This window comes from Echinops telfairi, unplaced genomic scaffold, assembly GCF_000313985.2.
Source record: "Echinops telfairi isolate 266 unplaced genomic scaffold, ASM31398v2 ScPeMD7_2565;HRSCAF=3150, whole genome shotgun sequence".
Classification (NCBI taxonomy): Eukaryota; Metazoa; Chordata; class Mammalia; order Afrosoricida; family Tenrecidae; genus Echinops; species Echinops telfairi.
Window position 1 is genome coordinate 12,698,155 of NW_022106463.1, and position 27,833 is coordinate 12,725,987.

Consider the following 27,833-nt stretch of genomic DNA (forward strand, 5'->3'; position numbering starts at 1 on the left):
AGCACCCTGGCTATCCTTCTAAGACAGACATGTTTGTTCTTCTGGCGGTCCGTGGTCTAGTTAATAGTCTTTGCTAACACTGTATTCAAAGGTATCAATTCTTTGGTCCTCCGTATTTGTTGTTACTCATTTACAGGAAATTCCAATATTAACATCTTGCAGATAAAAACATGTTTCTTAAAAAACAAACAAACAGCTTTGATACTGTGGTGAAGACCCTAACTGGGGTTATTCATGAGAATGAGGAGAGAGTAGGGCAATGGTGGTGGTGGGGCGGGGGGGACGGGAAAGATAGGTTTAAGGTCAGGAAGTCAGAGAGAGGCCACTGGGGGCCACCTACAGGGCACAGGGACATAGTTTCATAAAAAAATGTAGTTATTATTTCGGATACTTTAGGGCACTCTAATGTTTATTCTCTGTGATCCATTTGGGGTAGTACAAAGCTTTTTCAGAAAAATAACATCTCCTTTGAAAAAAGTGGTTGAAAATGTACTACAGTCTCAAGTTTTTAATTTATTCATCTTAGAGCGAAAATAGAGTTCTCTCATGTGATTCATCTCGGTCTTTATAATGAAACTACCTAATGACATAGATGGCACTAGACACTGGGCTGGTTTTGCAAGAAATTACTCTTCTTGTGAGTGAGGTGATGCCCTCTGGTCACCAACTACCAGACTTTCCAGAGTTAGGGAGCAAGAAGTACACATTCCAATCACTACTTATGCCGGAACTGGCAACAGCTGCTGTGCTGGTTCTGGCAGCCCATTCCAACTACGCACAGTAGAGCAAAACACTGCCTCTCCTCACTGTCCTCTGCTACTACATTCACCGTCGTTCTTGTGGTGGGCCCCCTTGCTTTAGCCATGTGTCTTTGCATCACTGATGCTCTACTTGACCTAGCATGATGTCCTTCTCCAGGGATGGGCCCTTGCTGATAACATGAGCATTCCAACGGAACTTTTTCCAAGACAGGTTTGTTTTATTTGTTGAGTAGTCCGTGGTATATTCACTATTCTTTGCCAACACCACAATCCAAAGGAATTCATTCTTCTTTGGTCTTCCTTATTGTCCGGCTTTCACATGCATGTGAGGAGATTGGAAACACCGAGGCGTGGGCCAAGTGTGCCTTAGTCCTCAAAGTGACATCTTTGCTCTTGAGCGCTTTAGAGGTCCTTTGCATTGTATGTCCAATGCATTATGTCACTTGATTTCTTTAGTGTTGTTTTCATGAGCACTGATTAGGGATGCAAATAAAATGGAATTTTTGATAGCGTCCTCCTCCCCCTTTTATCATGATGTTGCTATTGATCAGTCATGAGGATTTATGTTTTCTTTATGTTGAGATGTAATTCACACTGAGGGCTGTAGTGTTTGACTTTCATCAGCATGGGCTTCAAGTTCTCTTTGCTTCCAAGAAGCGAAGTTGTGTCGACAGCCTACCACAGATTGTTTACTCCATGCTTCTTGATAAAGCCTAGCTTTTCAGATTAGTTGATCAGCATAGAGATTCAATAAGTATGATGAAAGGATACACCCAGTGCACACCTTTCCTGATTTTAAATCACACAATATTCCTTTGTTACATTTGAATAACTATTCTTTGTCTATGAACATGTTATCCATAATTTGTTATGACCAACATGATCAATAAAATATAGGTAATCATTTTTGTTGCATTCTCTCCTTTTAGACAGGATCCATCTGATATCAGCAGTGCTATCCTTCATCTCACATCCTCTTCTGAATCTGGTTGGGAATTCTGGATGCTCCCTGTTGATGTACTGTTGTAACCATTTAAAAATGATCTGCAGCAAAATTTTACTTGCCTGTGGTACTAATGAGATCGTGTGATGATTTCTGCATTCTCGTGGATCACCTTTCTTTGGAATGGGCACACATATGGATCTCTCCCGAACTGTCAAGGAACTGTCATCCAAGTGTCTGGGCACAGACAAATGCATTGCAACATTTCAGCTGGTTTTCTGTCAGTTCTGGGAACCTGGCTTTTCACCAATGTCTTTAGTTAGCTTGCACTTCTTCCTTCAATATGATCAGTTCCTGAGCATACATTACCTCATGACATGGTTGAGCATCAACCAATTCCTTTTTGCCTCTTTGATCCCTCTTGCTTCTCAGGAAGGATCTTTCTGACCACTTGTTGGGGAGGAGATTTTCAGGAGATCATAGATCCCTCTTCATTCTCCATTAAGGGATCTCTCCCGAGCAGTAGCTTCTCTGGCTTAGGGTGATGGTCGTGACCCATGAATACTTTCAGGGCACCAATAATATCCAAGTGGTAAAGTCATGAAACCTGGACCAGACTTAGAGGTGTGAGAAATAGAACTGTTTTTTTGGGTATTTTTAGAATTTAGTTTCATTTTCTATCTCAAAAACAAATCTTCCATATGGTAGAGATTCAGTACTGGGCCTGATGTTGGGTTTGTGTATATACCATATCAAACTCACTGCCATCAAGTCAACTGTGGATCATAATAAACCTGGTGATGTAGCGGGTTATACATTGGGATCCTAACTGAAAGGTCAGCAGTTTGAACCCACCAGCCACTCCAAGGGAGAAAGATTAGGCCTTCGACTCTTGTAAAGATTGTCTCCGGACCCTACAGAGGGCAGTTCTCCTCTGTTCTGCAGGGTTGCTGTGTGGTATAGAGGTCTTATATTGCTCAAGAGGTTTGAGAGGAGACCTTTCTACCAAGGAACCAAGCATTTCTTGGGGCTACCAGCAAGGAAGGAGTCTGCATGGCCGAGACTCTGATTTGCACTGTGAGTGTCTAGAACGTCGAGGAAATAAAATTCTACTCTTTAAGGGCATCTACATGTGCTGTTTGTGTTATAGCAGCATGAAGTAACTAATACAATAATAACCAAAATAAATGTAAACAGATCCAAATCACCTAATAAAAAGAGCAGCTATCATTTTGCACTTTTAATCCACATATATATTTCTTAATAAGCAGTAAACTGAGAAGGACATAGACATATTAAAGATAAATTGATGGAAAGAGATACATCTGATGAATACTAAGAAAAAGAAAGTTTGTGTGCAATATTCACATCAGAAAAAAAGCATGTGAAGTAGAAATTATTAATAAAGGTCAATGGATAATATGTAACTATCAAAGGAAAAATTCACCTGGAATTCTTATTAATATATCAAATTCGAGAACCCCTAAAGCATAAAGCAAAAATTGGCCTACATTACAAGAAATGTACAAATCCACAGTTATAAGACATCTCTAAGTAATAAGCTGAAAGGTCAAACATCTTCAAATATAATCATGTGATAGGATCACAAATGAAGAAGCCTCCTGTCGGGGTTCCCACACCCCACACTGAGGTGCTCCGGAGTACTGCAATGAATACCTAAGGACACTATGGGAGATTTTAAATTAAGAAAATAAACACCCCCCGAAAATAAAATAAATTTTTTTTAAAAAGAAGAAAAACCCAGCAACACTCAACATCTGGTCAATAAGGTAACAAGCTAGTAGCTTCTTGAGCGAGCTCCTAGATGCCAAATTAGATCACTCTACTTTCCCTTGAGAACTTCATCTCCCGGAAGCTGGGTCTACAGCAGCTCATGATAAAAAGCAAGCACCATGGGAAAAGCCACATGGCCTGCCAACGAAGGTGTGGATGTTGGACAGGCCCTGGGTGGGGCAGATGGTTAAGCACTGGCCTACTAACTGGAAGGTGGGGGTGAAACCCCGCTGGAGGCACCTTGGAAGTTAAGCTTGGTAATTTCTTTCTGAAAGGTCACAACCCTGATAAACCAAAGGACAGACTTCTGTGTACACCAGGTAGTCATGAGTTGTACTTCACTTGACGACAGTAAGAGCCCCAAAGACGTATACATCTCATCAAGGTTATTTAAGAGTCAAATAACAAGGGGAGGGGGCGGGAGGAGTGGAGACCCACGCCTATCTGTAGACAATTGGACATCCCCTCACAGAAGGGTCACAAGGAAGGGATGAGTCAGCCAGGTGCAGCATAGCACTGATGAAACACACAACATTCCTCTAGTTCTTTAATGCTTCTGCCCCACCCACTATCGTGATCCCAGTTCTACCTTGCAAATCTAGCTAGACCAGAGCATGTGCACTGGCACAGATCAGAGCTCTCAGCACACAGAATCCAGGACAGGTAAACCCCTTCAGGAACAATAATGGGAGTAGCGATACCATGAGGGTAGTGGAAAGGTGGGGGATAAAGGGGGAACTGATGGTAATGTTTGACATACAACGCCCCCCATAGGGTGACGAACAACAGAAGCATGGGTGAAGGGAGACAGCGGATGGTGTAAGATATGAAAATAATAATTTATTATTTATCAAGGGTTCACGAGGGTGGTAGGGTGGAGGAGGGAGGAAAAAAATGAAGAGCTGATAACAACTGCTCAAGCAGAAAGAAAATGTTTTGAAAAGGATGAAGGCAACATATGTACAAATGTGCTTGACACAATGGATGTATTGATTGTTATAAGAGCTGTAAGAGCCTCCCAAATAATTATTTATTAAAATAAAAAAAGAATTAAAGAAAATGTTTCAATCATATATATATATATACACACACATATACACCTTTACAAGGTACACATAGTCAAGACTCAAGTATGTTTCAATCATATATATATATACACACACATATACACCTTTACAAGGTACACATAGTCAAGACTCAAGTTGCCCTTAAAAAGTGTGTGTATACCTTTTAAAGGTATATACACACACGCATATATACACCATATACACATATACCACAAATATACCATAGATACATACATATACCCATGTAGACCACATATACACATACATATACACACCTTAAACAGCCTCAAATTGTTAGGAAACAAACTCTTACTCAATCATTTGAATCTAACTAACTTAATAAGCAGAACCATTTCTTTTGGTCTAGGGCTTCCACAAAACCCCCCACAAGACATTAAAGGGAATAGGTTTCAGCAGAGCTTCCAGACGAAGAAGAACAGATTACGATGAAAGACTAGGCGGTTCACTTCAGAGGGATTAGCCACTGAAAACCTGATGGATAGCAACCGAACACTGTCAGATACTGAAAACTTGAATGGCCTGGTGGTTTTTTATGGAATGAGTGTTTGTTTCACGCTGTTTTCTCAAACTTCCCATTGAACTAGTATGCTCAGTTCTTTTACAAAATTTCTTCCATTCACTTTAGCTACTCCATGTTCAAGAACAAGCTTCAGAGTCTCGTCTGACATCCGTTTTTAGCTTCTTTTTAAAAAATCATTTTATTAGCGGTTCATATGACTCTTATCACAATCCATACATGGCTTCTTCTTTTTTTTCCCCTGTCACTTAAGTTACCTTTTGCTTTCTTCCTGTATGTTGTGATGTCTCTGTTATAATCTCACAACGTGTCTGGTCTTTGGTCATTGGAGATTCAGGCTGCATCAGAGGACAGAGAGTCAGGGAGAGGAAGAGAAAAGAAACCGTTTGTCCCATTGCCTCCGTGAAGTGCTGGCCCCCTTTCAATAAGGCCAGAACTGGATGGTGCCTGACTATCATTGCCAAACTTCCTCATCAAAGATTTTATAGAAGAATGTTGATCAAAGGGAAAAATGTAAAACAGAATTTAAATTTTTCATGGAATCTGAGCTTTTGAAGGGATAGAAAACTATTGCCTGGAGGTCTTCTTTAAACCTTCAGCCAAAAATATCCCTTAATGTCTTCTTTAATCCACTGCCATACAGACCTTTTATAGGGCTTCAAAAGGCTTATAGATCTCCGTGGGAGCAGACAGTCTCATCCTTCTCCCCTTGAGCAACTAGTGGGTTTGAACTGCTGACCCCGTGATTTGAAATCCAATGTTCACTGAACAGCCACCACCAGGTCTCCTTGAAACAAAAGTTTAACTTACAGTTCAGAATCGACTTGATGGCAGTGAGTTAGGTGGGAATAAAGAATGTGCACCTTGAGACATTGTGCTCTTATACGATCTATCTCTATGGGATCAAATCGACAGCAACAGATTGGACAGGAAGCATCAGATGCAGAGTGCGTGTGCAGTTCATGGGAGGGGAGCAACACAGCAAAAGAGGGCAAAGATGGTCACACACTGCCAGAATATAATTCACGGCACAACATTTCACACATTTTACACAACATTTTACACATAGACCCACCCATATGCTTGAATTGGTTGAATATGGTTGAAAAGTTCTGCTGAACATATTCTCAACAACGAAAATAAAATAGGCGCCCTGGTGGCACAGGGTTTAAACACTCACCTGCTAACTGACATGTCAACGGTGTGAACTCACCAGCGTAAGAAAGTGGCAGTCAGTTTCCATAAAGATTTCAGCTTCGGAAAGCCCTGTGGAGCAGTGCTCCTCAGTCCTATATGGTCAGGATGAGTCAGAATCAACTCCCTGATGATAGGTTCAGTTCAAGGTTCAGTGCTTATGTGTAAGGATGGGTGTAGGGAAACCGGGGATGGGGGTGGGGTGGGGTGGGGAGAATGTCTAATCTCATAGACAGGGTTGCTTTTGAACTAGTTAATGGGTTCCAGTGGACATTACCATGAAGTCAGGAGCATGGTGTTTCCCGGCCAGTCAATGTCCAGGTTCTCTCCACAGTACAATGTCAAGTACTCCGGTTCTCTCTCAGTCTTGGGATCTCCTAAGTGGTAGTCCAACACGTTATTCAATGTGCCACTAGCCCTGTACTGAAAGTAAACTTGGAGTCTCCCTCAGAGTCTTTTGCAGCAGGATCCATCTCGTATTGTTTATGGCCCCTCATCTAGAAGAAACATTTAGAAGGAGCATGCATGCAGATGTAGGTGAGCGAGCGAGCGAGAGGTGCAGGAAGGAGAGTGTGCTGCTTGAGGGTAAGGCAAGCACAAAGGCCTGTGGAGTATGGGGCCCAACAAGCCCAGAAGGGGAGGTGGTTGAGAGGAGATTTTGGAGACGTGACAGGAGCCAGTTCAAGAAGAATCCTCATGACTTTAGCTGTGCTGTCGACTTTGGAAGAGTATCCCAGTTGTACCATGTTGAGTTGGCATTGTGCAGACATTAAAAGCTATATTGGTCTAGAAATGCTAAACTTAATTTTTCCCCATTTGTACAGGGGTAATGCACTGTATTAAATGTGTAAGGTCCTATCTGCATGGGTTTGATGAGAGAAACTAATAAAGTATTCTCTAAATAATTTTTTTTTTTAAGAGGAAGAAGAGTCTCCGAGCCACACAGAGTCCACCTTTCATTCTAAGGACTGGGAAGGGCTACCTCATCAGGTTTTCGGAGGAGCAGATTCTTATTTATACTTTAAAAAGGAATTTCAAAGAGTTCCCATTGGCGTGTCATAAGAACTCAGGCAAAGAACAAAAAACAACTTCAGTTGCCCTCAAGTCAGCCCTGACTCATGGCAACTCCATTTGCACCAAAGTCGAACTGCGCTCCACAGGGTTTCCAATGACTGGTTTTTCTGCTTTGTTTTGTTTTTAAATGAAGTAGGACACCAGGCTTTTTTCCCCAGGCACTTCTGCATGGATGTAAATCTCCAGCCTTCCACTTGGCAGCCAGGCATGTTCACTCTTTGCACCACCCAAGGACTCTAGTGAGTGCAAAGAAGAGACTTTGTTAAAACAAACAAACTCACTGCTCTTGTGTCCGTCCAGACTCATAGGTACTGTATAGGAGAGAGTAAACCTGCCCCTTTGGGTTTCTGAGACTGTCACTCTTTACTGGGGTAGAAAGAAAGCCTCATATTTCCCTGAAAAACAGCTGGTGGTTTAAAACTGCTGACCTTGTGGTTAACAACCCATCATGTAACTCACTATGCCACCAGTGCCACTCCAGAGACTTTATTACTCCCATTAAAAAAATAACGTTCTGTGTTTCTGGACTTTCCTCAAGATGTAAGGGGGATATCAACTGCTATTACACAGGGGGAAATACTGAGGAAAATAAAAACGAAGAGCTATTCCCTTGTCTTGTACAAAGATGTGGATGTTGTTGGTGGTTGCCATCAAGTTGATTCTGACGCCTGGTGCCCTGGTCCCTAGGGATTTTCAAGGCTGTGGCCCTTTGGAAGTACAGCTCCAGACTCCCTTCTGAATTGTCTCTGGGTGGCTCTAAGCCACCAAGCATTTGGCTAGTAGTTGAAGTATTCCTATACCAACCACCAATGGGTTGTTCTTGCTCTGGCTGTTTTCTGCTTTATGAAACTTGAGCATACATCAGCTGCTAAGAATCACACAGTTAAATCATGTTCTATTCCAGCAACTGTATGCACATGTTGTTATCAATTTAAATATAAATAGACTATATGAGGGGAGCATATATGCACATGTACTATTATCCCCATCAGAGTGTTACTTATGCCCTGGTGGTCCAGAGGGCTATCCAGCAAGGTCAGCAGTTTGAATCCAACAATCACTCCAGGAGCGAAAAGTGAAGCTGCTGCTCCCGTAAAGATTCCAAAGACTCAGACATTAAAAAAATGCTCATGATCACTAGATGTCTGGGGGATGCAAATCAAAGCCAAACTGAGCTATCACCTAACACAGACAATAACAGCCCAATTCAAAACACAAAGAACAACACATGCTGGAGAGAGTGCTGAGAGATTGGAACTGTCTCTTACATTGCTCATGGTTTTGTAAACATGTACAACCAGTGTGGAAAGTGACATCATGCTACCTAAAACAACTGGGAATAACAATTGAGTATGATGCAGAAATACTTCTGTTGGATATATATCCCAAATAAGTAAGAGACAGAAGACAAACATGTGTGTGCTCTCCCATGTTCATCGCAGCACAATAGCAAGAAGTTGGAAACAGCCCAAAGGTTAATCAATAGAAGGATAGATAAGGAAATTCGGGGACATACACACAAGGAAGATTATGTATCACTAAAAGCATTGATACCATTATCCATCACATTGACAAGAAAAAGGACAAGAACCACATGATAATATCAATAGATAGAGAAAAAGCACTTAACAATCTTCAACACCCATTCCTAATAAAGACAATCAAGAAGATAGGAGTGAAAGGAAATTGCCTCATTATAATAAAAGTTATATATGAAAAACCAATAGCAATGGTACAATCAACAGAGAAAAGGTGAGCATATTCCCACTGAAAGCGGAGTCCCAACAAGGAAGCCCCTGGCTCCATTTCTATATAAGGCAACAGAAAGATATCAAAGGTGTACATCTGGGGAAAAAAGAAGTGAAATGATCATTATTGGTGAATGATGTGATTTATATAGAGAGAACCTCAAAGGTTCCACAGTAGGATTGCTGGAAACAATGGAGGAATATGGTAGAGTGGCAGGATATAAGATCAATAAGCAGAAGTCAATTGGATTGCTATACACCACTGAGGGGATTACAGAAAACGAGATTTAAAAAAGTAGTACCCTTCATAATAGCCAAGAATAAACTGAAATATCTAGGGATATCCCTAATCAAAAGAATCCAAAAGGTCTGTATGAATAATCAAAAAAATCCAAAAGGTCTGTATGAATAAAAGTTATTACAAGAAACCACAAGGGACCTTCACAAATGGAAGAACATCCCATGCTTGTGGATCAGAAGACTCACTATGGTAAAGATGGCAATCCTGCCTAAGGCACTATATAAGTTCAACACAAGCCCTATACAAGTTCCAGCATCATTTTTCAAAGAAATGGAAAAGTTGATTACCAACTTCACATGGAAAGGGAAGAAATGAAGAAATGACAAGGGGCTCCTCAAGAGAAAGAACAAATGGCCGGGCTTGCTCTACTGGACTTGAAAACTTATTATACAGCCACAGTTGTCAAAACAGCATGGTACTGGTAAAATGATACATACTCGGACTAATGGATAAGAACAGAAAATCCAGACATTAAAACAGCAGCATACAGACAACAGATCTTTGACAAAGATCCCAAAACATCAAATGGGAAGCAGATGCCTTTTCAACAAATGGTGCAAGAAAAGCTGGATATCAGCCTGCAGAAGAATGAAACAAGACCTTTCCCTCACTCCATGCACAAGAACAAATTCAAGGTGGATCACAGACCGTTAGGTACAACCCAAAACTATCGGGATCATCAATGAGAAAATTGGGACAAAGCTAAGAATCTTAGCACAGGGAATACATGGGCTATTAGACATAAGGAAGGATACACACCCAGAGGAAGAAAAAAATAGATGAGTGGGAACTGTTAAATATAAAACACTTGTGTGCATTGAAAGATTTCATCAAGATGGTAACAAATGTACAATGTACTTGACACAATGAATGACTGTATGGATTGTGATAAGAGTTGTATGAGCCCCCAATCAGATGATTTTTTTTAAAAGAAAGATTACATCAAGAGAATAAAAAGAGAGCCCACAGTCTGGGAGAAGATATTTAGTAATGGCACATCAGACAAAGGGCTTATTACTAAAATCAACCAAATCCTGCTAGTTTACAACAAGAAAAAAGTGAATAGCTCACTGAGGAGGTAGGCAAAAGACTTGAACAGAAGATTCACTAAGGAGGAAATCCAAATGGCCAATAAACATATGAAAAAACTGTTCCTAATCATTGCCATCCAGGAAATGCAAATCAAAACAACTATGAGATACCACCTAGCACTCACAATGATAGATGAATGCAATAAAACAGAAAGCAACACATTTTGGAGGGGGTATGGTGCAGTCTCTAGCCAGAATCAATTGAGTAGCTAGAGAAAAGTCCTATGGATTCCCGTCTCTGTGACTAAGTAAAATATAACAGAAGACAGGGAGCACAATGCTATCTTTTCCTGGGCTGAGATTGTCATATAAATTCCAATTTTGATGAGACCACAGCACCTTCAGGTTTCGATGATGAGAGAATGTCTGTCACCTCTGGCAGGGTTTAAGTTAGTTGGTTCCCATGCTTGGTAAAGTAGTTATTATTGGCAAGTGCTTCCAGTCAGTTCTGACTCATAGCGACTCTACGTACAACAAAATGAAACCCTGTGCAGCCCTGCTCCATCCTCACCCTTTTTTCCTATGCTTGAGCCTACTGTTGCAGCCATTGTGCCAGTCTTTCTTGTCAAGGCCTTCTTCTTTTTCACGGCCCCTCTATTTTACCAAGCCTGATGTCCTTCTCCAGGGGCTGATCTCTCCAGACAACATGTCCAAAGTATGTAAGAGAAAGTCTCACCATCCTTGCCCCTATGAGCATCGGGGTTGGGCTTCTTCCAAGCGAGATTTGTTATTTTTTTGGTAGTTGAGTTAGTTAAAGTTTATTGTGCCAACCTGGCCGATAAACACATGTGGGGTTAATTGAAAGGTAGAGAGATAAATGGCTCAGTGAGACTTGCCTTTCTAGTTCTCGGGTCTCTTGCTTTCTGATGGTCAGACCAGGGTGAAGCTGCCTTAACCAGTTCCCTGCTTCAGTTGACCAGGCTCACTTCCTGCAAGCCACATAGACCTACCCCGATGCAGCCCTGGGTGCTGGCGCAGATGTGTGGAGACCCCTGCCAGTGCTGAGATGCTTACACATTCACTGACTCTGCTTTCCTCCTGCAGTCGGCATCATTGCATGTGTTTTATGGGATGGAGGAGGTCTTTGTAGATTGATGTCAGACAAAGGGGCTAATGTTGAACTTGTGGGCTTGGGCAACACTGGGTTGGGATGTTTTCTTGATGTGCACTTACCCTTTATATAAAACTCTCTCTTATACATATGCGTTTTGGTGGATTTGTTTCTCTAAAGTACCCAGACTAATACAGTAGTTCATGGTACTCTCAATATTCTTTGCCAGCACTATAATTCAAATGCATTAATTTTTCTTTGGTCTTCCTTATTCCATGTCCATCTTTCACATGCATTTGAGGCAATGGAAAATCCCATGGTTTGGGTCCAGTGCCCCTTATTTAGAGGACTAAGGTGGTAAAATTTAGGGGAGCAAAAGAAGGTGAAGGCCTGCAACACCACATGGACGGACACAGTGGCTGCAACAATGGGCTCAAACATAAGAACAGTTGTGAGGATGATGCCGGGCTGGGAAGTGTTTCATTGTGTTGCATATGGGGTCATGGGACAGATCTGATTTAACGGCATGCACCAGCAACATAACAAACATATTTCTGATTTTCTCTGCTTTCAGCCAAGATACATGTGACATCAGGAAGGCTATCCCTTGTTTCATGTCCTCTTCTGAATCTGGTCTGAACTTGTGACAGCTACCTGTCAATGTACTGTGGCAACCATTGCTGGAGCATCTTCAGCAAATTTTTACATGCATGTGACATGAATGATACTGTTCTAAAATTTGAGCATTCTGTTGGGTCACCATTCTTTGGAATGGGTACAGATGGATCTCTTCCAATCAGTTGGCCAAATAGCTGTCTTCCACATTCCCTGGCATCGACAAGTGAGTGCTTCCAGTGCTTCATCAGCTTGTTGAAACATTTCAATGGATATTCCATCAATTCATGAAGCCTGGTTTTTAGCTAATACTTTCAGTGCAGCTTGAGCTTCTTCCTTCAGTACCATTGGATCTTGTTCAGATGCTACCTCCTGAAATGGTGTAATGTCAACTTGTTCTTTTGGGCACAGTTGCTCTGTGTATTCTTTCCATCTTCTTTTGATGCTTCCTGGATTGTTCAGATTTTGCCCATAGAATCCTTCAATATTGCTACATGAGGCTTGGGTTTTTTCTTTAGTTCTTTCAGTTTAAGATGCACTGAATGTGTTCTTTTTGGTTTTCTATCTCTAGATCTTTCCCCTTTTTAAAAAAATATTTTACTTTGTCTTCTTAAGCAGGCATTTGAAATTTCCTGTTCAGCTCTTTCACTTTGTGTTAGTCTGGGTATTTAGAGAAACAAATCCAGGTAGACTCATATGTGTATAAGAAAGAGCTTTATATACAAGAGCAGTTGAATATTGAGAAAACATCCCAGCCCAGTTCAGATCAAGTCCATAAGTCCAACATTAGCCTATCTGTCTGATACCAATCTATAAAGTACTCTTCAGACTCATGAAACACATGCAATGATGCTGAATGCAGCAAGATCAGAGGCCAGTGGGTGGAAAGTCTTAGGGATCCAGTGGCAGTGGAAGGATTTCAGTGCTGGCATGGATCTCCACGTGGCTCCTTCTGGTCCAGGGCTCTAGTATAGGTTCGAGTGTCTTCCCAGCTGGTATGTCTCCCAGGGAGTGAGCCAGTGTTCTGCCTCCAGAGAGCTATTTATTTCCTTAGCGCCTCCAAATGAGGTCATCAAGCTGTGACCTGATTGACAGACTAAACTCCACCCCCTTCGCTCTTAAGTCTCAAGTTGACAACAGATTATGTAACTACCACACATTTCATCACATTTTCCTTGTGCCTTAGCTATTCTATGATAAAGAGCCAGCTTCAGAGTCTCTTTTGACATCCACATGGATCTTTTCTTTCTTTTCAATGACCCTTGCTTTCTTCATGTCTGATGTGCTTGATGTCATCCCACAAGCCATCAAGTTTTCTGTCATTATTGTTCAATGAGTCAAATCTGTTCTTGAAACAGATTTGAGATAGACTCAAGGACATATTTTGGCTCTCATGAACTTTTTGAATTTTCTTCAGCTTCAACCTGAGCTTACTTCCTCAAGGACTGTAGGTCGCAGTTGTCTAAGCCATTTTCTAGCTTTATAGTCACTTCTTGGTATCCTCATTTCCTTATGACTTTTATGAAAATTTATAGGTTGATTGCTTCTAATCCACATCTCACGCCAGACCTCTCTGTTGGGCTTATCTTGACTCAAATGTTTGTTTTGGTACTTTTGTTACTTTTTAAATGCATCAGATCTGGACTTGGGATCTTCCCTTCCAAGTCCTACTTTACCACAGTGTTCCTTATCAAACGAAATGACAACTCCCTACACCAATTCACTATCGAAAATGTCAACTTATCGAAAATGTTAGAATTATTCTTAACTCTTCCTCCCCCCCCCCACATTAAAGTATTAACTGAATATTACTGATCCTATCAAATCTATTTACCCAGGTCTACTTTGGGGGGATCATACTACTTTATTAGGACATACTCTAGACATCATCCCATTCAATAGTTCAATCGTACCAAGAAGTGTTGTACGATCACCACCACAGTTACAAAACATTTTCTTCCTTTTTGTATTCCTTGATATTAGCTCCTCCTTACCCACTACTTCCACTGCCATTCCCTCCCCTCCCCCCAGGAACCCTCAATCTAGTGGTCTTTATAGATCCACCCATCCTGGGTTCCTTATGCCTACTTTGAACAGCTCTTCTCTGGCCTTAATACTCATCTTTCCAATTGAGTCCCCATCATAGAGGTAGAATTATTTTTCTTTAACATGTGTATGTGGTCTCGTCATCACTCCACTGAAGACCTTTCAGTGACTCCCTGCTGCACTAAGAATAAATTCCACACTCATTGAAACATTTTACAGAACCCTTTAGGACAAAGCCCTGTTTACCTCTTCAACTTCACACAACAACCGGCCCAAATGTCAAAATTTCCAGGGTTGAAAACCTCTGTCCTAGAGGTTGGGCTTTACAGAAAGAAGGAGTAAGTCAGGAGGGTGGAATTTAAAGAAACCCTGCTGATGAGATCAAGGACTGAAATCTTCACTATGGATTACAACTCACTATAAAGCAGAGAAAAAAAGCCTCACAACTGGATGAATAGATAACATCATGATAAACAGAGAAAAGATTGAAATTATCAAAAGATTTCACCTTGCTTGGATTCACAAACAATGCTCATGGAAGCAGCAAACATCCCTTCCCCCCAAAAAAACAAAGAACATATTTCATTAGATAAATCTACTGCACAAGCCTTCTTTAAAGTCTTGAAGCGCAAGGATGTCACTTTGAGGACTAAGGTGCATCTGGCCGGAGCCAGGATATTTTAAATTGCCTCATATGAATGTGAAAGTTGGACAATGAATTGGGAAGAATGGAGAGGAATTGATGCATGTGAACTATGGCATTAATTTAGAATATTGGATTTACCATGAACTACCAGAAGAACAAACAAAAATGTGCTGAAAGAAGTATAGCTAGACTGCTCCTTAGAGGCAAGGATAGGTAGACCTTATCTCACATACTTTGGACATGAAAATGTTTATGGGGACTGATAGCATCAACTTCTCCCTGCAGACTAGCTGGTAGTTTTGAACACTCCATTATGAGGTTAGCCATCCAATACTACTTGACATCGCCATCAAGGAGTTTTAATCTGATTGATTTAGAGACAAATGTTTATATAAGTGGAGTAATTCTAAAAGTCATAGAAATTGAATAAATATAAAATGCTTACACTGTTTTAAAAGAGCAGTATTTTATAAACAGTTGCTCCCCACCAAATTTTTAAAATGAAAATTCACATAATGCATATAAATCTTTGGCAAACTAAACTAGTAATTTTGTTTTAAAAAAACAACAACAGTGCTTTCCCCTTAGATACATAAATGGATTTTGAGTTTACACTTAATCATAAACCCTAACCCAAGAACAATCAGTTATTAAGATGCGGCCCCGCTCAATGCTTGCTCGCATGAAGGTAACACTGCTATAACAGTGTGGTGAAGAAATCAGACAGTGCCTGGCTATCAGAAATGAATCCTGTCTGGGGTCTTAAAACAAGCAGCTATCTAAGTGAATTGTCAGCTAAGCGCACATAGAAGTACTTCAGCTTGTGTGATCCAAGGATTTTTAAATAACAAAATCCAAGCTCAGAGGAGGGAAATTTATTAGAGTTTAAATTTCTGAACACTTGGTTTACAGAAAGCTATGGAAGACAGTGAAAGCCCCAAATCCATTTTCAGAGACCCCATGGGGATTAAGCCTCTACTGAATTCCTCCTGACCATTGATTTGGATACGAAAAGTCTTGCCTTCTGATATAGTGCATTAGAAAATGAATTAATACAGATATAGCTTGATTAAAACTTATCTCCTTTCTCTTTCAACTCATTCTTAATTTGTTCTGGCTTTTATTTGTTTTCTTTGGATTGAAACTTTTCTGTGTTATATTTGTTATTGTTGGTGGGGTTTTGATGTATGATTTCCTTTATATGAAATCCAGGATAGGCAAATCTATAGAGACAGTAACTAGATTAATAGTTTCTTAGGGTTCTAACAGGGAGGGTTGACAGGAAAGGAAGGGGGGACCTAATTAGTACAAAAATAAAGACAATGTTCTCCAATTGAATGTGATCTCTGCTCACTTTTTAATATATTCAAACCATTGAATGGTATGGTATGTGAATTTTACCAATAAAACTTTCAAAAGCAGCATTTTTCTTCTGAGTGACCTTGTTAGATATGTATGCTGTATCCTACTTGGGTATGCTTTTCCTTACATTTACTAAGAAAACAAGCTACCATCACTTTTACTAAAATTTTAAATTATGAAAAATATATACTTGTGTTTCAACAAATAGTATCATAATGTCGACAAGATTTAGTTCAGCAGTAATTATATTTTATGACTTTGAAATGTCTTTCTGTGCATTTGGATTTCTTCCCAGTCTAGACTCTGAGCACTCAATAAGTTTTACTTTTGTGAGTTTTCACTCTAGGACAGGATCCAGTTTCCTGTTGGCTCCAGGGGACAGTCCTGTGTCTCAGTTTCTTCAAATTACTCTTCTTGGGTCTAGAGAGTCTCAGTATAGGGACCCTGGGTCTTCTCTCCTCGTGTCTTGTCTGCATGGCATTTATGGATCTCTCTTTGATGCCTGTTTTGTTGATGCTCTAGCTGCACTAGATAATTGGGTGAGCATGCCTAGCAGGGTTCAGTTACCTGAAGACTAGCCAATGGTTGCTATTCTCCTCCCTCATCTTCTCATTAAAACGATTATATATTGAACTTTCCTTTTTTTTTTTTAAAGAAACAAAATGGTCTCCTGATGCAAACAGAGTAACTGCTGGAAAAAACGTTCGTTTTTAAATCTTTATGTTTTGTGTTTTAACTTTGAATCCCTTTCAGCAGCTGACTGGTCGGTCCCACAGCCATATGTTAAGTCGTTCGTCTTGTTCCAAGAAGGCCTGATAAATGAATAGGCAATGAAAGCATCATCCGACTTAAAGCGACGGAACGTACACTAAAAGTTGAGTTAATGTTTCACATGATTCAAACCGATTGCATAATGAACCAACTCCATCATGAAGTTTATCTGGCTAGGCTAAGACTAAATCTTCCGGCAAAGTCATTGTGTTAGACCCCCAGATCGGATGCTCTGCATAAGACAAGGCGTGGTGCGCCCATTTTGTGATCAGCGCCTGTGTCTGGAAGGTGAGCGTCAGAATGCCGGTTAACAGAACAAAGTGTTCTTGCCTTGAGGGAGTTCTAGAGTAGAGGCCCAATGTGTGTCTGCTACTTTAATACTTAACTACTTTAATACTTAACATATAAATACATGTACATCGGTCTATGTCCCGGTCGTCACATATATTTACATATGTACATGTATTCAGACTTCTAGTTCATTCCTCTATTTCCTTTTACTTTCCTCTGTCCCATTATCATGTTGCACCTTCATTCAGGTTTCAGCAATGCCTCTCGGCTACATTGCACTTGATCAAGCCCCACCAGGAATCCTATGCCCTCCTTGCCATGGATTTTAGACCACGTGTTCCCTTGTCCCTGGGTTTGTTGGCACCCCCTCTCTCCCCTGTCCCCCTGGAACCTTCAGTCCCCTCAATAAAATGATGTTTTAAACCCCCCCAAACACAAAAACAGCCCCCAAAGGTAAGGCAATGTGTATTATTCGGTCTCCACGGTAGCCATCCCGTCGTCGTCACGTCACTGCTTTGAGAGCGTCACACCACCCACCCTTCCGACAGGACAAACATTTCCACTTGTGTCTTTTTTTGGTCTCAATCGGCGGCGGCAATTTCCTCTGACCACCATTTTTTCTCTCAACCCCTCCCTGGTCTGCGGCCTGTCGCCCCCGCGCCCCCTCGGCGCCTGGACGTCTCTTCGGAGGCCAGCTCCATCCCTGGAGAGACCCAGTCCGGGTTTGCCCTCGCGGGAAGCGTCGCTCCTCACCCTCCGCACGGGAGGCGAACCCGTGCTCCGTCCATCGGTCCACAGCTGCACAGCCCCCGACTTCTCCCTCGCAGACCGCGGCCACGCGAGCACCGCGGAGCCGCGACCCCTCTGCGCCGCGACGCCCGAGGAGCGGGTCCTCCCCCGGAGTTTTCGGCCCGCCCACTTCCCGTGGCTCCTGGACAGTGATTGGCTCCCGCCTCACGTCACTCCGGGCCGGGGAGCCTCGCCATTGGTGCGCTCCCCCGCACGGATTGGAGCCCTTTGGGGGTTCGGCGCCGCCGGCTTGCCTCCGGCGGTTTGCCGTTCGCCTGTGATGGCGGCCGCCTCGGCTGCGGGGGGGGTGCCTGCCCCTGCAGCCCCCGTCCCGGGTGCGGACGGCCATGGCGAGTCTCCGGAAGACGCTGGAGGAGGACGCGGGTCCGCGGACGAAGAGACGGGCGCGCAGGACTCTGGGGTCACCGAGGGCTATGACGAGGACGTGTTCGAGGTGGAGAAGATCCTGGACATGACGACCGAGGGGGTAGGTGCGAGGCGTGGGAGACGGGCGGGCATGGGGGTGACACCGGCCGGCCCCCCTCGGGCGGTGGAGAACCGCAGGGGGCTGGGCGGGTGGAGCTGGAGAGGCCGGGAGGGTGAACGTGGAGGTGTCCGTTGCCCTTCAAAGGGATTCGTTTTGACCCTTCCTGTCTGGAGGGCTTGGTGGAGGAGCCCCCTGGAATGGGCCAGCTGGAAAATTAGTACACGTGCATTTCCCAACCATAAGCAGGGCGAAGGCCCAGTCACAGCTCGGCGGATGGCCGCCCGGCCAGGGGACACGTGCAATGGCTCTTCCAAATGGACCCTGGGCTGTGTCTGTGAAGGTACGCGTCCGGCAGTTTTAAAGGATGTTTTGGCGGAAGGGGTGAAGTCGTTTGCAGTGGGGTCTGCGAGGATCCGAAGCGTGCTGATAACCAGCGAAGGGTTTCCTTGGTCGTCCAAGTATGGATCACAAGCCAGTGGCCCTGCTGTGTACTGGGAAGGGGTGACGCCGAAAACAACGCGTCTTCTTCTCACAGCTTCTTCTCACAACTTGGTGACCACACCATCGTTCCCGCCCCCCCGCCCCACTGTGATCTGTTCTCTGGCTTAAAATCCTCAGGAATTCCCTTTCAACTGCAGCATAAAGTCTGGGTGGCGTTTAAGAGCTTTCAGAATCCGAGCTGTATCTCTCAACCTTGGCATGAAATGATCCCAGCCACACACTCTATCTGTACTTTCTCATCACGCTGACCAGCACTTGACCAGGCCTGTTCTCCTCCCTCTGCGGCCTCCCAAAGCCAAAATGACCCCGATCGCTGCAGAACGAAGGGCTTCTTCATCAGTGCCGTCTCACACTGGGTCTAGACCCCTGTTTTAGCATTTGCAGCATTATGCTTCTTTATATGCTTGTCATAGCAGCCTTGGTGGCTTACTTGTTATGAGTTGGCCATCGATCTGAAAGGTCAGCAGTTCGAAACTACCAGCTCCTCCTCTGGAGAATGCCAGGGCTTTCAGTCTCGGAAACCCACGGGGCAGGTCTACCTTGTACTATCAATTGGCATTGACTCGATGGCAGTGAGTTAGGCTTTTTGGCTTATTGTGCATTAGGTTCAGTGGTATAGAGAGCATTAGGGCCCGAGGATATACAGAGCATTGAAGTTTGCACAGCTGTTGACATTGAGAAGGTCTTTGGAGTAGGGGATAGTTAAAATGCAATGCCATTCATATTGTGGTTGGGTACAATACAATGAAGACTGAAATATTTTTCCGTGTAGTCTTCCCAAATTTATTACTAGCACTTTGAGGTGAGAGGAGGATCTCACTATTGTTTTGTATTGCCTGCATTTAACATAATGCTTGGCACATAGAAGAGACTTAGAAAATAATTTGGTTAGGAGTATAGTACTTTCCAGGTTAAGATTATTCTCCCACTCATAGAATGTTTGTCAATCCTACAGAACTAGAAGCACTGTACTTATAGCCTCATGTTTTAGTCAAAAGTGGATGCAAATGAGATGCAACTGCTTAATGTGTTAAGCAGTAAAGGAAACCAACTTTAGGAATCTAAAATTGAGTACAAATTATCATTCTCAAAGTCTTGGAGTTTTCAGGGCATTTGTGAATAAATGTCTGATGAAAGTTGATTTTCAGTTGAACAGCACTCTGACAAACCTAAAAAACTGACCAACAAACCAAACCTGTTGCCCTTGAATCTGTCTGATTGGTGACTTCCCTGTGAATTACAGAGGAGACCTACTCCATAGGGTTCTCTTTACAGAAGCAGATCACCAACCCTTTCTGTGGTGCCTTGGGTGGGTTCCAACCACCAGTCTCTAGGTTAGTAGTCAGAGACAACAGTTGGTGCCACTAGTGACCACAGGACTATAGCAGCATTTGTAGATGAAGTGGTAAAGGAGTATGGCAGTAGCTATTGCTCTGTCTATTGGAACCTTGGTGGCTTAGTGGGTTATACGTTGGTTGGGCTGCTAACCACAAGGTCAGCAGTTCAAAGCCAGCAACTGCTCTACTGGAGAAAGACGAGGCTTTCTACTCCTCTAAAGAGTTATGGTCTTAGAGCCCCACAAGGGCGTTCTACCCTGTTCTGTAGTAGGGTCACCCACTGAGTTAGAACTGACTCAATGGTAGTGAGTTTGGTTTGGGTTTACTCTATCTGTTAATGCTGCTCGATAGCCAGCTAATGTGTCAAATTAGCCATTCAGAAACAATAAACGTCATGGTAGGAGTTGGTTAGGCTTCTTTAAAGCCTGGAATTTAGTCCAAAATATCATCGACTCCCTGTTGGTTAATTTATTCATAAGATTTCTTGGTTATCATCTGTATGAGGGCGTCAGAAAGTTTGTGGAGCTGTTCCACTATCTTTTAATTCCATTTTCCATGAACTTTTTGTCCTCACATATGTAAATAATGGCTTACCCAACCCAGTACTTTCGAGTCAATTCCAATTGTTAGTAACCCTGTAGGGCAGAGGAGAACTGCCCTTGTAAGTTTCCAAGACTAAATCTTTCTAGGGTCAGACACCCTCATCTTTTCCCTCAGAATGACTCATGGATTGGAACTGCCAACCTTGCAGTTAGCAGCCCAGTGCGTAATCCCCGATGCCACCAATCAATCAAACTCAGCCAAGCTCACTGCTGTCACGTCCATTCTGATGCACAACAAACCTATAGGACAGGGGAGAGCTGCCCTGTGGGTTTCTGAGAGTGTAACTCTTTATGGAAATAGAAAGCCTTGTCTTTTCCCACTCTGGCACCAGGGCTCCTTAAGCACCTGACCTAAACACTCTACAAATATATTCAGACACCGTTCTACACTATACATTATTACTTATCATTTGTTTCGGGTAGCAAAAATTGAAATTGTAGTATAAAACCTAGAAAGATGTGTCACAAAATGTTTTGAACTGTGCTGGTATATTATGGGAGCTTGTTGCCAGGAGAGGGCGCCCTGGTACAGAGTGCTGGAAATAGACTGGACATTTAGAGAGAATGAGGGATTTGGGAATTGCCTTAATTAGCAAAACGACCATGAGAGAATTTGGGCAAAACCCAAACCAGTTGCTGGCGGTGTTGATTCCGACTGACGGAGGCCGCATGGGTGATAGAGTAGAACTGCCCTCTTAGGGTTTTCATGGCCGTGACCCTTTGAACGCCGGTTGCCACACCTTTGTTTTGGGGTTCAAACTGCCAACTTCTCAGTTGGTAGCAATGTGCTTAACCGTTGGTGCCACCCAGGGTTGCCTTGAGTAGGCCAAGAGGCTAGCATTCCAGAAGAACGGATTGAGGAAAGTCAGAGGTCTCAAACTGACACCTCCTTGCCTTTAGCCTTGTTGCTGCTGTTGTTGTTGTTGTTGTTTTTGGCACCCGCAGTCCTGTTTTGTTTTGACTTGAAATCAGTTGCTGAAATTTAAATATCAAGAGATTTCCCACGTACTCTGTAATTGAGACTTCCCTTAGAATGTTGGGGGGCAGGGGCAGCAAAGAGTTCCCTGGTATCATCCACTTTGTTACAGCCCCCACCTCCTTACAGCCCCCTCACTGTTCCTTTCCTGGTTGTCTGACTCCCCGCCCATTTGATTCATTGACTTAACTTCTGGAGAGAGCAGAAGTCTAGAGGGAGACAGGTGCGAGGATGTCCGAGTCGTGTGTCTGGCTGGTATCCCAGCACTGGAGGAAGGGGAATCTTGTAGTGAGCGATTAATTTGGGACTTTGAATGTAGGACTGGGGAAGGACTTGTTTTAGTGGATAAAATGGTTACCCTTCTTCCCACCCACCCCTCCCTTTATTCCCCCAACCTTTTCTAGTCAAAATTAGAAAACTGCAGTAGAGCAAATGAAAGGCAAAGACTATCTGTAATCTCACACATAGACACATGGTCGATTTCCTGTCCAGAGAAGGGCCTGCTGACATTTCTGATGAATTCAGGTTTGGGGGAGTAATATTAACACTGATTCTAAATTTTAGTTTATTGTTAGGAGTGATTTAAAAAAACATTTTCAGTAAAAACCAATGAACTTTACAAATAACATTTCAGAATATGATAGATGCCATGGGTTTGGGCTTCAAATTTGAATCAGAGCCTCTCCAACATAAAAACTGGAAAATTTCCCTATTATTTATGGGCATGAGATATTTATTTATTGATAAATCATTTTATTCGGGCTCCTACAGCTCTTATCTCAATCCATACTTACATCCATTGTGTCAAGCACATTTGTACATATGTTGCTATCATTTCAAACATGTTCTTTCTACTTGAGCCCTTGGTATCAGTTCATCACCCCCTCCCTCATGAACCCTTGATAATTTATAAATTTTTATTTTTTTCACATCTTACCCCAACCGCTGTCTCCTTCACCCACTTTTCTGTTGTCCATCCCCCTGGGAAGGGGTTATATGTCAATCATTGTGATGGGTTCCACCTTTCTCACCCCACCTTCCCCTTCCCCTCCTGATATCGCTACTCTCATTGTTGGTCCTGAGGGGTTTATCAGTCTTGGATTCCCTGTGTTGCAAGCTCTTATCTGTATCCATGTACATGCTCTGGTCTAGCTGGATATGTAAGGCAGACTTGGGGTCATGATAGCAGGGAGGGGAGGAAGCATTAAAGAACTAGAGGAAAGTTGTATGTTTTATCGGTGCTATACTGCACCCTGACTGGCTCGTCTATTCCTTGTGACCCTTCTGTGAGGGGATGTCCAATTGTCTACAGATGGGCTTTGGGTCCCAACCCTGTTCTCCCCCTCATTCATATCAATATAACTTTTTGTTCTGGGTCTTTGAGGCCTGATACCTGATCCCATCGACACCTCACGATCACATAGCAGGCTGGTGTGCTTCTACAATGTGGGCTTTGTTGCTTTTGAGCTAGATGTCCGCTTGTTTAACTTGAAGCCTTTAAGACCCCAGATGTTGTATCTTTTGATAGCCAGGCACCATCAACTTTCTTCACTGCATTCGCTTATGCACCACTTTGTCTTCAGCAATCGTGTCAGGAAGGTGAGCATCACAGAAGGGTATGAGATTTGATCAGGATATAAATTGCATTAAAAACATTGAACAACTTAATAAATTCTCACAGTCACCACCTGTGTGATCACCAGTCACATGAGGTAGCATTACACTGACAGCCCCCAGGCCCACTTGTGTCCCTTTCCAGTCACTGCCCTTTTGGTCCCCCAGATAACTGTGCTGACTTCAGGAAGTCAGCACAGTGAATAACATTGATGTGGCCCCAGTGTGTTGTGTGCATTTATTTCTCCATTCCCACTGGCAGTGTGAAGGATTCCAGTTTCTCCACCACCTCGCCAATACTTGTTATTTTGTATTTTATTTTTGCCACCAAATTGCCAGTATCCTAAAAGGTGTCAGAGGACATTCGTGGCTCCGTGGTAGGAATCTCACCTTGCTTGAAGGAGCTTCAGGTCTGACCCCCAGTCAGTGCAACCGCCTTATGTACAGTCACCACCTAGGATGTAATGATGCTGAACAGGTTTCGGCAGAGCTTCTAGAGCAGAATGGACGATCTACTTCTAACAATCAGCCAATGAAACCTTGCAAGGCCAGTGAAAAAGAAGAAGCCGGTCAAGGAGATTGATTGACACAGTAGCTGCAGAAAGGGTTGAAACATAGCAGCCCTTGTGAGGATGGTGCAAGATCAGGCACTGTTTTGCTCTATTGCACATCGGGTTGCGATTCGTCTGAATTGGCTCCACAGCACCTGACAGCAACAGCAACTTTTCTATCTGCCACTGACCCTGAGTAGAGTGCAGGACTGGGCAGTGCCTTGTGCCACTGTGCAGTGAGTTTTGGGGTATGTGCTACTTTGTAATTTGGGGCTACACAGAATTCCTATTAAAGGACTTTCTATTTCAAGGCTTCCACCTGTCCTGGGTACTGCTGTGCCTTAGGCCTTAAAACAGTTTCTGACACGTGAGTGCCAGAACTGCAGGAATAAAGGGTAAATAGAACTGTTAATGGTTAAACCTGGAGCCAGAATCGAGATGCATGCTTAATTCTTGGCCACCGGTTTCTGGTTGTGCTTTTCATCACCAATGAAGTTATCAGAGCTATGTATAATAATATCTCATTCAGATTCCTGACTTGTGCAGAGTTTATCATACTGGCTGTATCATATTTTCTCTACATCTTAATTTTTTCCAACTCGCCGCTAAGTGGGGTGCTTTAACACCCGTGTTAAGTAATTAACAATTTGCCACCCCTCTTACACATAAAAACGTGACCAAAACTATTCCTGAAAAAACGAGCATCTTCGTACACTCGAAGATGGAGCCTTCAGCCCTCATAGGCAGCTTCTACCTGGACAGGCCGACCTTTTCCAGACAGGACATTGCATTCTGTCAGCCAGACTTTTCTCTCCTCTCCAATTTGTGGGCTTAAACACCCATACTGTGTCTCCTTTAGTTCTCCATTTGCACGTCATCTTCACCTAAGCGCTCACAGTATTGTGTCAAGTATTTGTTTTCTATTTAAACACTTGTTTTCATAGCTGATATAACCATTGTCTAGCCCAGTTATGTAGCTGAATTATGACACTTTAAAACTTGAGATTGTTTTTCAAGATCATCTTTAGAAAAGTTTAAAACCCCTCATTTTCCATTAATTTCTCAGTTTCCAGCCTGTTAAAGGAGCCTTGGTAGCACAGGGGTTAAGTGGTTGGCCATGAACCAAAGGTTGGTGCTTCGAACCTACCTCCTTGCTTCATAGACGGAAGACCTGCCAGTCTGCTTTCTCAGGGCCACAGTCAGGCAAACCCTAGTATTTCTAGTCTGCCCCCTGGGGTCACGTTGAGTTGGAATCTACAGCACCTCTAATAACTCACAAACTCACTGCCATTCTTCAAAAGAAACCAGATGAGTGGCTTCACAATAATTCTATGTGTTACATAATAGCATATCAGGATCAAATCCCTGCTCTTGAAAGGGCTGTGTAGTAAACATTTTAGGCTGTGTGGGTTATGAGACAAAATTGAGGTTCAAAGTTAGTGTTCCCGGTCATTCCAAAAACCCAAACTAAACTCACCATCATCTAGCCCAGTGGTTCGCCACGTTCCTAAGGCCGCGACCCTTTCATACAGTCCTCGCCTTGTGGTGACCCCTCAACCATAACATTATTTTCGTTGCTACTTCATAACTGTAACTTTGTTACTGTTATAGATCGGGTGACCCCCAAAGGGGTCGCGACCCACAGGTTGAGAACCGCTGATCTAGTCGATTCCGGTGAATAGTGACCCTAGAGGACAGAGTAGAACTGCCTCTGTGGGTTTCCCAGACAGTGACTCTTTACAGGAGTTGACAGCCTCAGTTTTGTCCTGTTGAGCAGGTGGTGGTTTCAAACTGCTGACCTTGAGGTTAACAGCCCAACACATAACCACCATGCCAAAGGCTTCCTTTGCTTGTCTTAAAACTCAGTGATATTTTTGCCTTGGAGAATTTATCAAATCTGTTGTTTGCTTCTGTCTTCCGGCACTTAGAGCCTGTTCTCCTACTGTTAGGTAGGTTTTCACGTGGGGAAGCAGAGGCTCAGGGGTAAGACTTCTGGGTTTGAATTTCAGCTGAACTATTCAATGACTATGTGACCTTTGACTTAACCCCTCAAGGAGCTCCAGTCACCCCACGTTCGAGCATTACAGGGTGACAGTACTTCCTTCACAGGGCATTTTAAAGATTAAAGGAGCAAAGATGTAGACATTTTAAAGCACTTGATAGAAATGCCATTCTTTTGATGTATGTCCAGCCACTTCAAGCTTAGCTTGCAGGGTGAGCAGAGACAGGGGCCCTACTATAACTTGTTGAGCTCTCATTCATGGACAGACAGTTGGACCCTAGTACCTGGAGGGACTATAAAGGGGAACGTCTTTCCTGGAAAGCATTTTGTTCTAAGAAAGTATATAAGTGACTATATTCTCTGACCTTACTGATCTCTTCTTGGATAATTGATTATAACCAATTAATCAGAGTTGCACAAGGATTTTATTACTTTATTGGTGAAATTAAAAATATGGGAAACAACAAGACAAAAGTGGACTTGTTTGAAAATGCTTGTTTTTACATAATGAAATCATCTTTAGTGGCATAAATATCATGTTTTTGAAAAATACTTCAATAAGTCCTGGGCATATAATTGAAAAAACGTTCAATATAAAAATAATAGTATGCTCTCCATATTTTAATGCATCTTCAAATTTGTGCACACACATGTAGCGGTTTGTGCTGTCTGGTCTGTTTCAACTCCTAGTGGCCCTGTGGGACAGCACGGAACTGTAGCAGAGGCTTCCCGGCCCGTCGGCCTCACGGGAGCAGAGCAGTAGGTCTTCTCACTCGTGCAACTGCTGATGGGTTCAAAGCACGACCTGGGAGAGCCCTTTGGTGACAGCAACGCTTGTGCCTCGATCACAGTGCTGTCACTGTCGTCTCTGGCCATTTTTATTTGGTTCTTCCGATGTTTCACTGTTGTTTCAGACGCCTCGTTGCTTTGCAGTAAGAGAAGGAGTTTAGCCTTCCATTTACAAAAGTAAGTCACTGATAAGATTTTTTTTTCTTAACTTGTTTCAGGACATGAACATGCTTTTAAATGATGTGATATTAACTGCCATTTCGTTGCCGTTTTGAGCTAGTTCATACCTTGTCAGCATCTAGTATGTTTTTGGACATTTAAGCAACTCAGCCAAACATCCTTTACTGTGCCTGTTTTTGATTTGTACCACAGGGCAAAGTCTTCTACAAAGTTCGATGGAAAGGGTACACCTCACTTGATGACACCTGGGAGCCCGAGGTTCATCTTGAGAACTGTAAAGAAGTGCTGCTTGACTTTAGAAAGACTATTGCCGACAACAAAGCTAAGCCAGTCAGCTGGTTTATTCAGGTATCCTGTGTTATCTAATTTCTTATGTTGAGTATTTCTGCTTGTTAAAATGAATAAACCAGTGATGTATGTTACATTGTAAAGTGATACATTTGAATCCGTTTCAGATTATTCAAAGGCTAGTTAACCAGATCTTTGATTTCTTCCTTTGTTCTCAATGCAATCATTAGTGACCTCACTGAGTTTGAGTAATTCTTCTTGATGGTAAGCAAGAGTAAATAGAGCAGAGTAACCCAGATAAGTCAAAACTTCTGTTGTCAGCAGTTTGGAAAGAGATTTCATAGTGGGCTAGACTGTAGTAATGTGAAAATTAACCTGCATATTTGCCTTTAGGGTATTCCTCTATGGATTTTTCTTTCTTTTT

General features: G+C 42.7%; 2 protein-coding genes across 2 annotated transcripts in view; one reads left to right on the plus strand and one right to left on the minus strand.

Annotated features, from left to right (window-relative positions):
• Nucleotides 1-18,279, minus strand: part of LOC101663783 (potassium-transporting ATPase alpha chain 2-like) — a 33,320-nt gene extending 15,041 nt beyond the window's left edge. Inside the window, 2 exon segments of the mRNA XM_045294006.1 lie at nucleotides 18,047-18,224; nucleotides 18,272-18,279. Of these exon segments, the coding sequence (XP_045149941.1) occupies nucleotides 18,047-18,224; nucleotides 18,272-18,279 (186 nt within the window).
• Nucleotides 18,280-18,362: 83 nt separating this feature from the next.
• The window catches only part of LOC101663473 (M-phase phosphoprotein 8-like), a 42,037-nt gene continuing 32,566 nt past the window's right edge, over nucleotides 18,363-27,833 (plus strand). Inside the window, exons 1-2 of the mRNA XM_013007900.2 lie at nucleotides 18,363-18,569; nucleotides 27,314-27,469. Coding sequence (XP_012863354.1) covers nucleotides 18,363-18,569; nucleotides 27,314-27,469 — 363 coding nt within the window. The remainder of the gene's footprint in view (nucleotides 18,570-27,313; nucleotides 27,470-27,833) is intronic.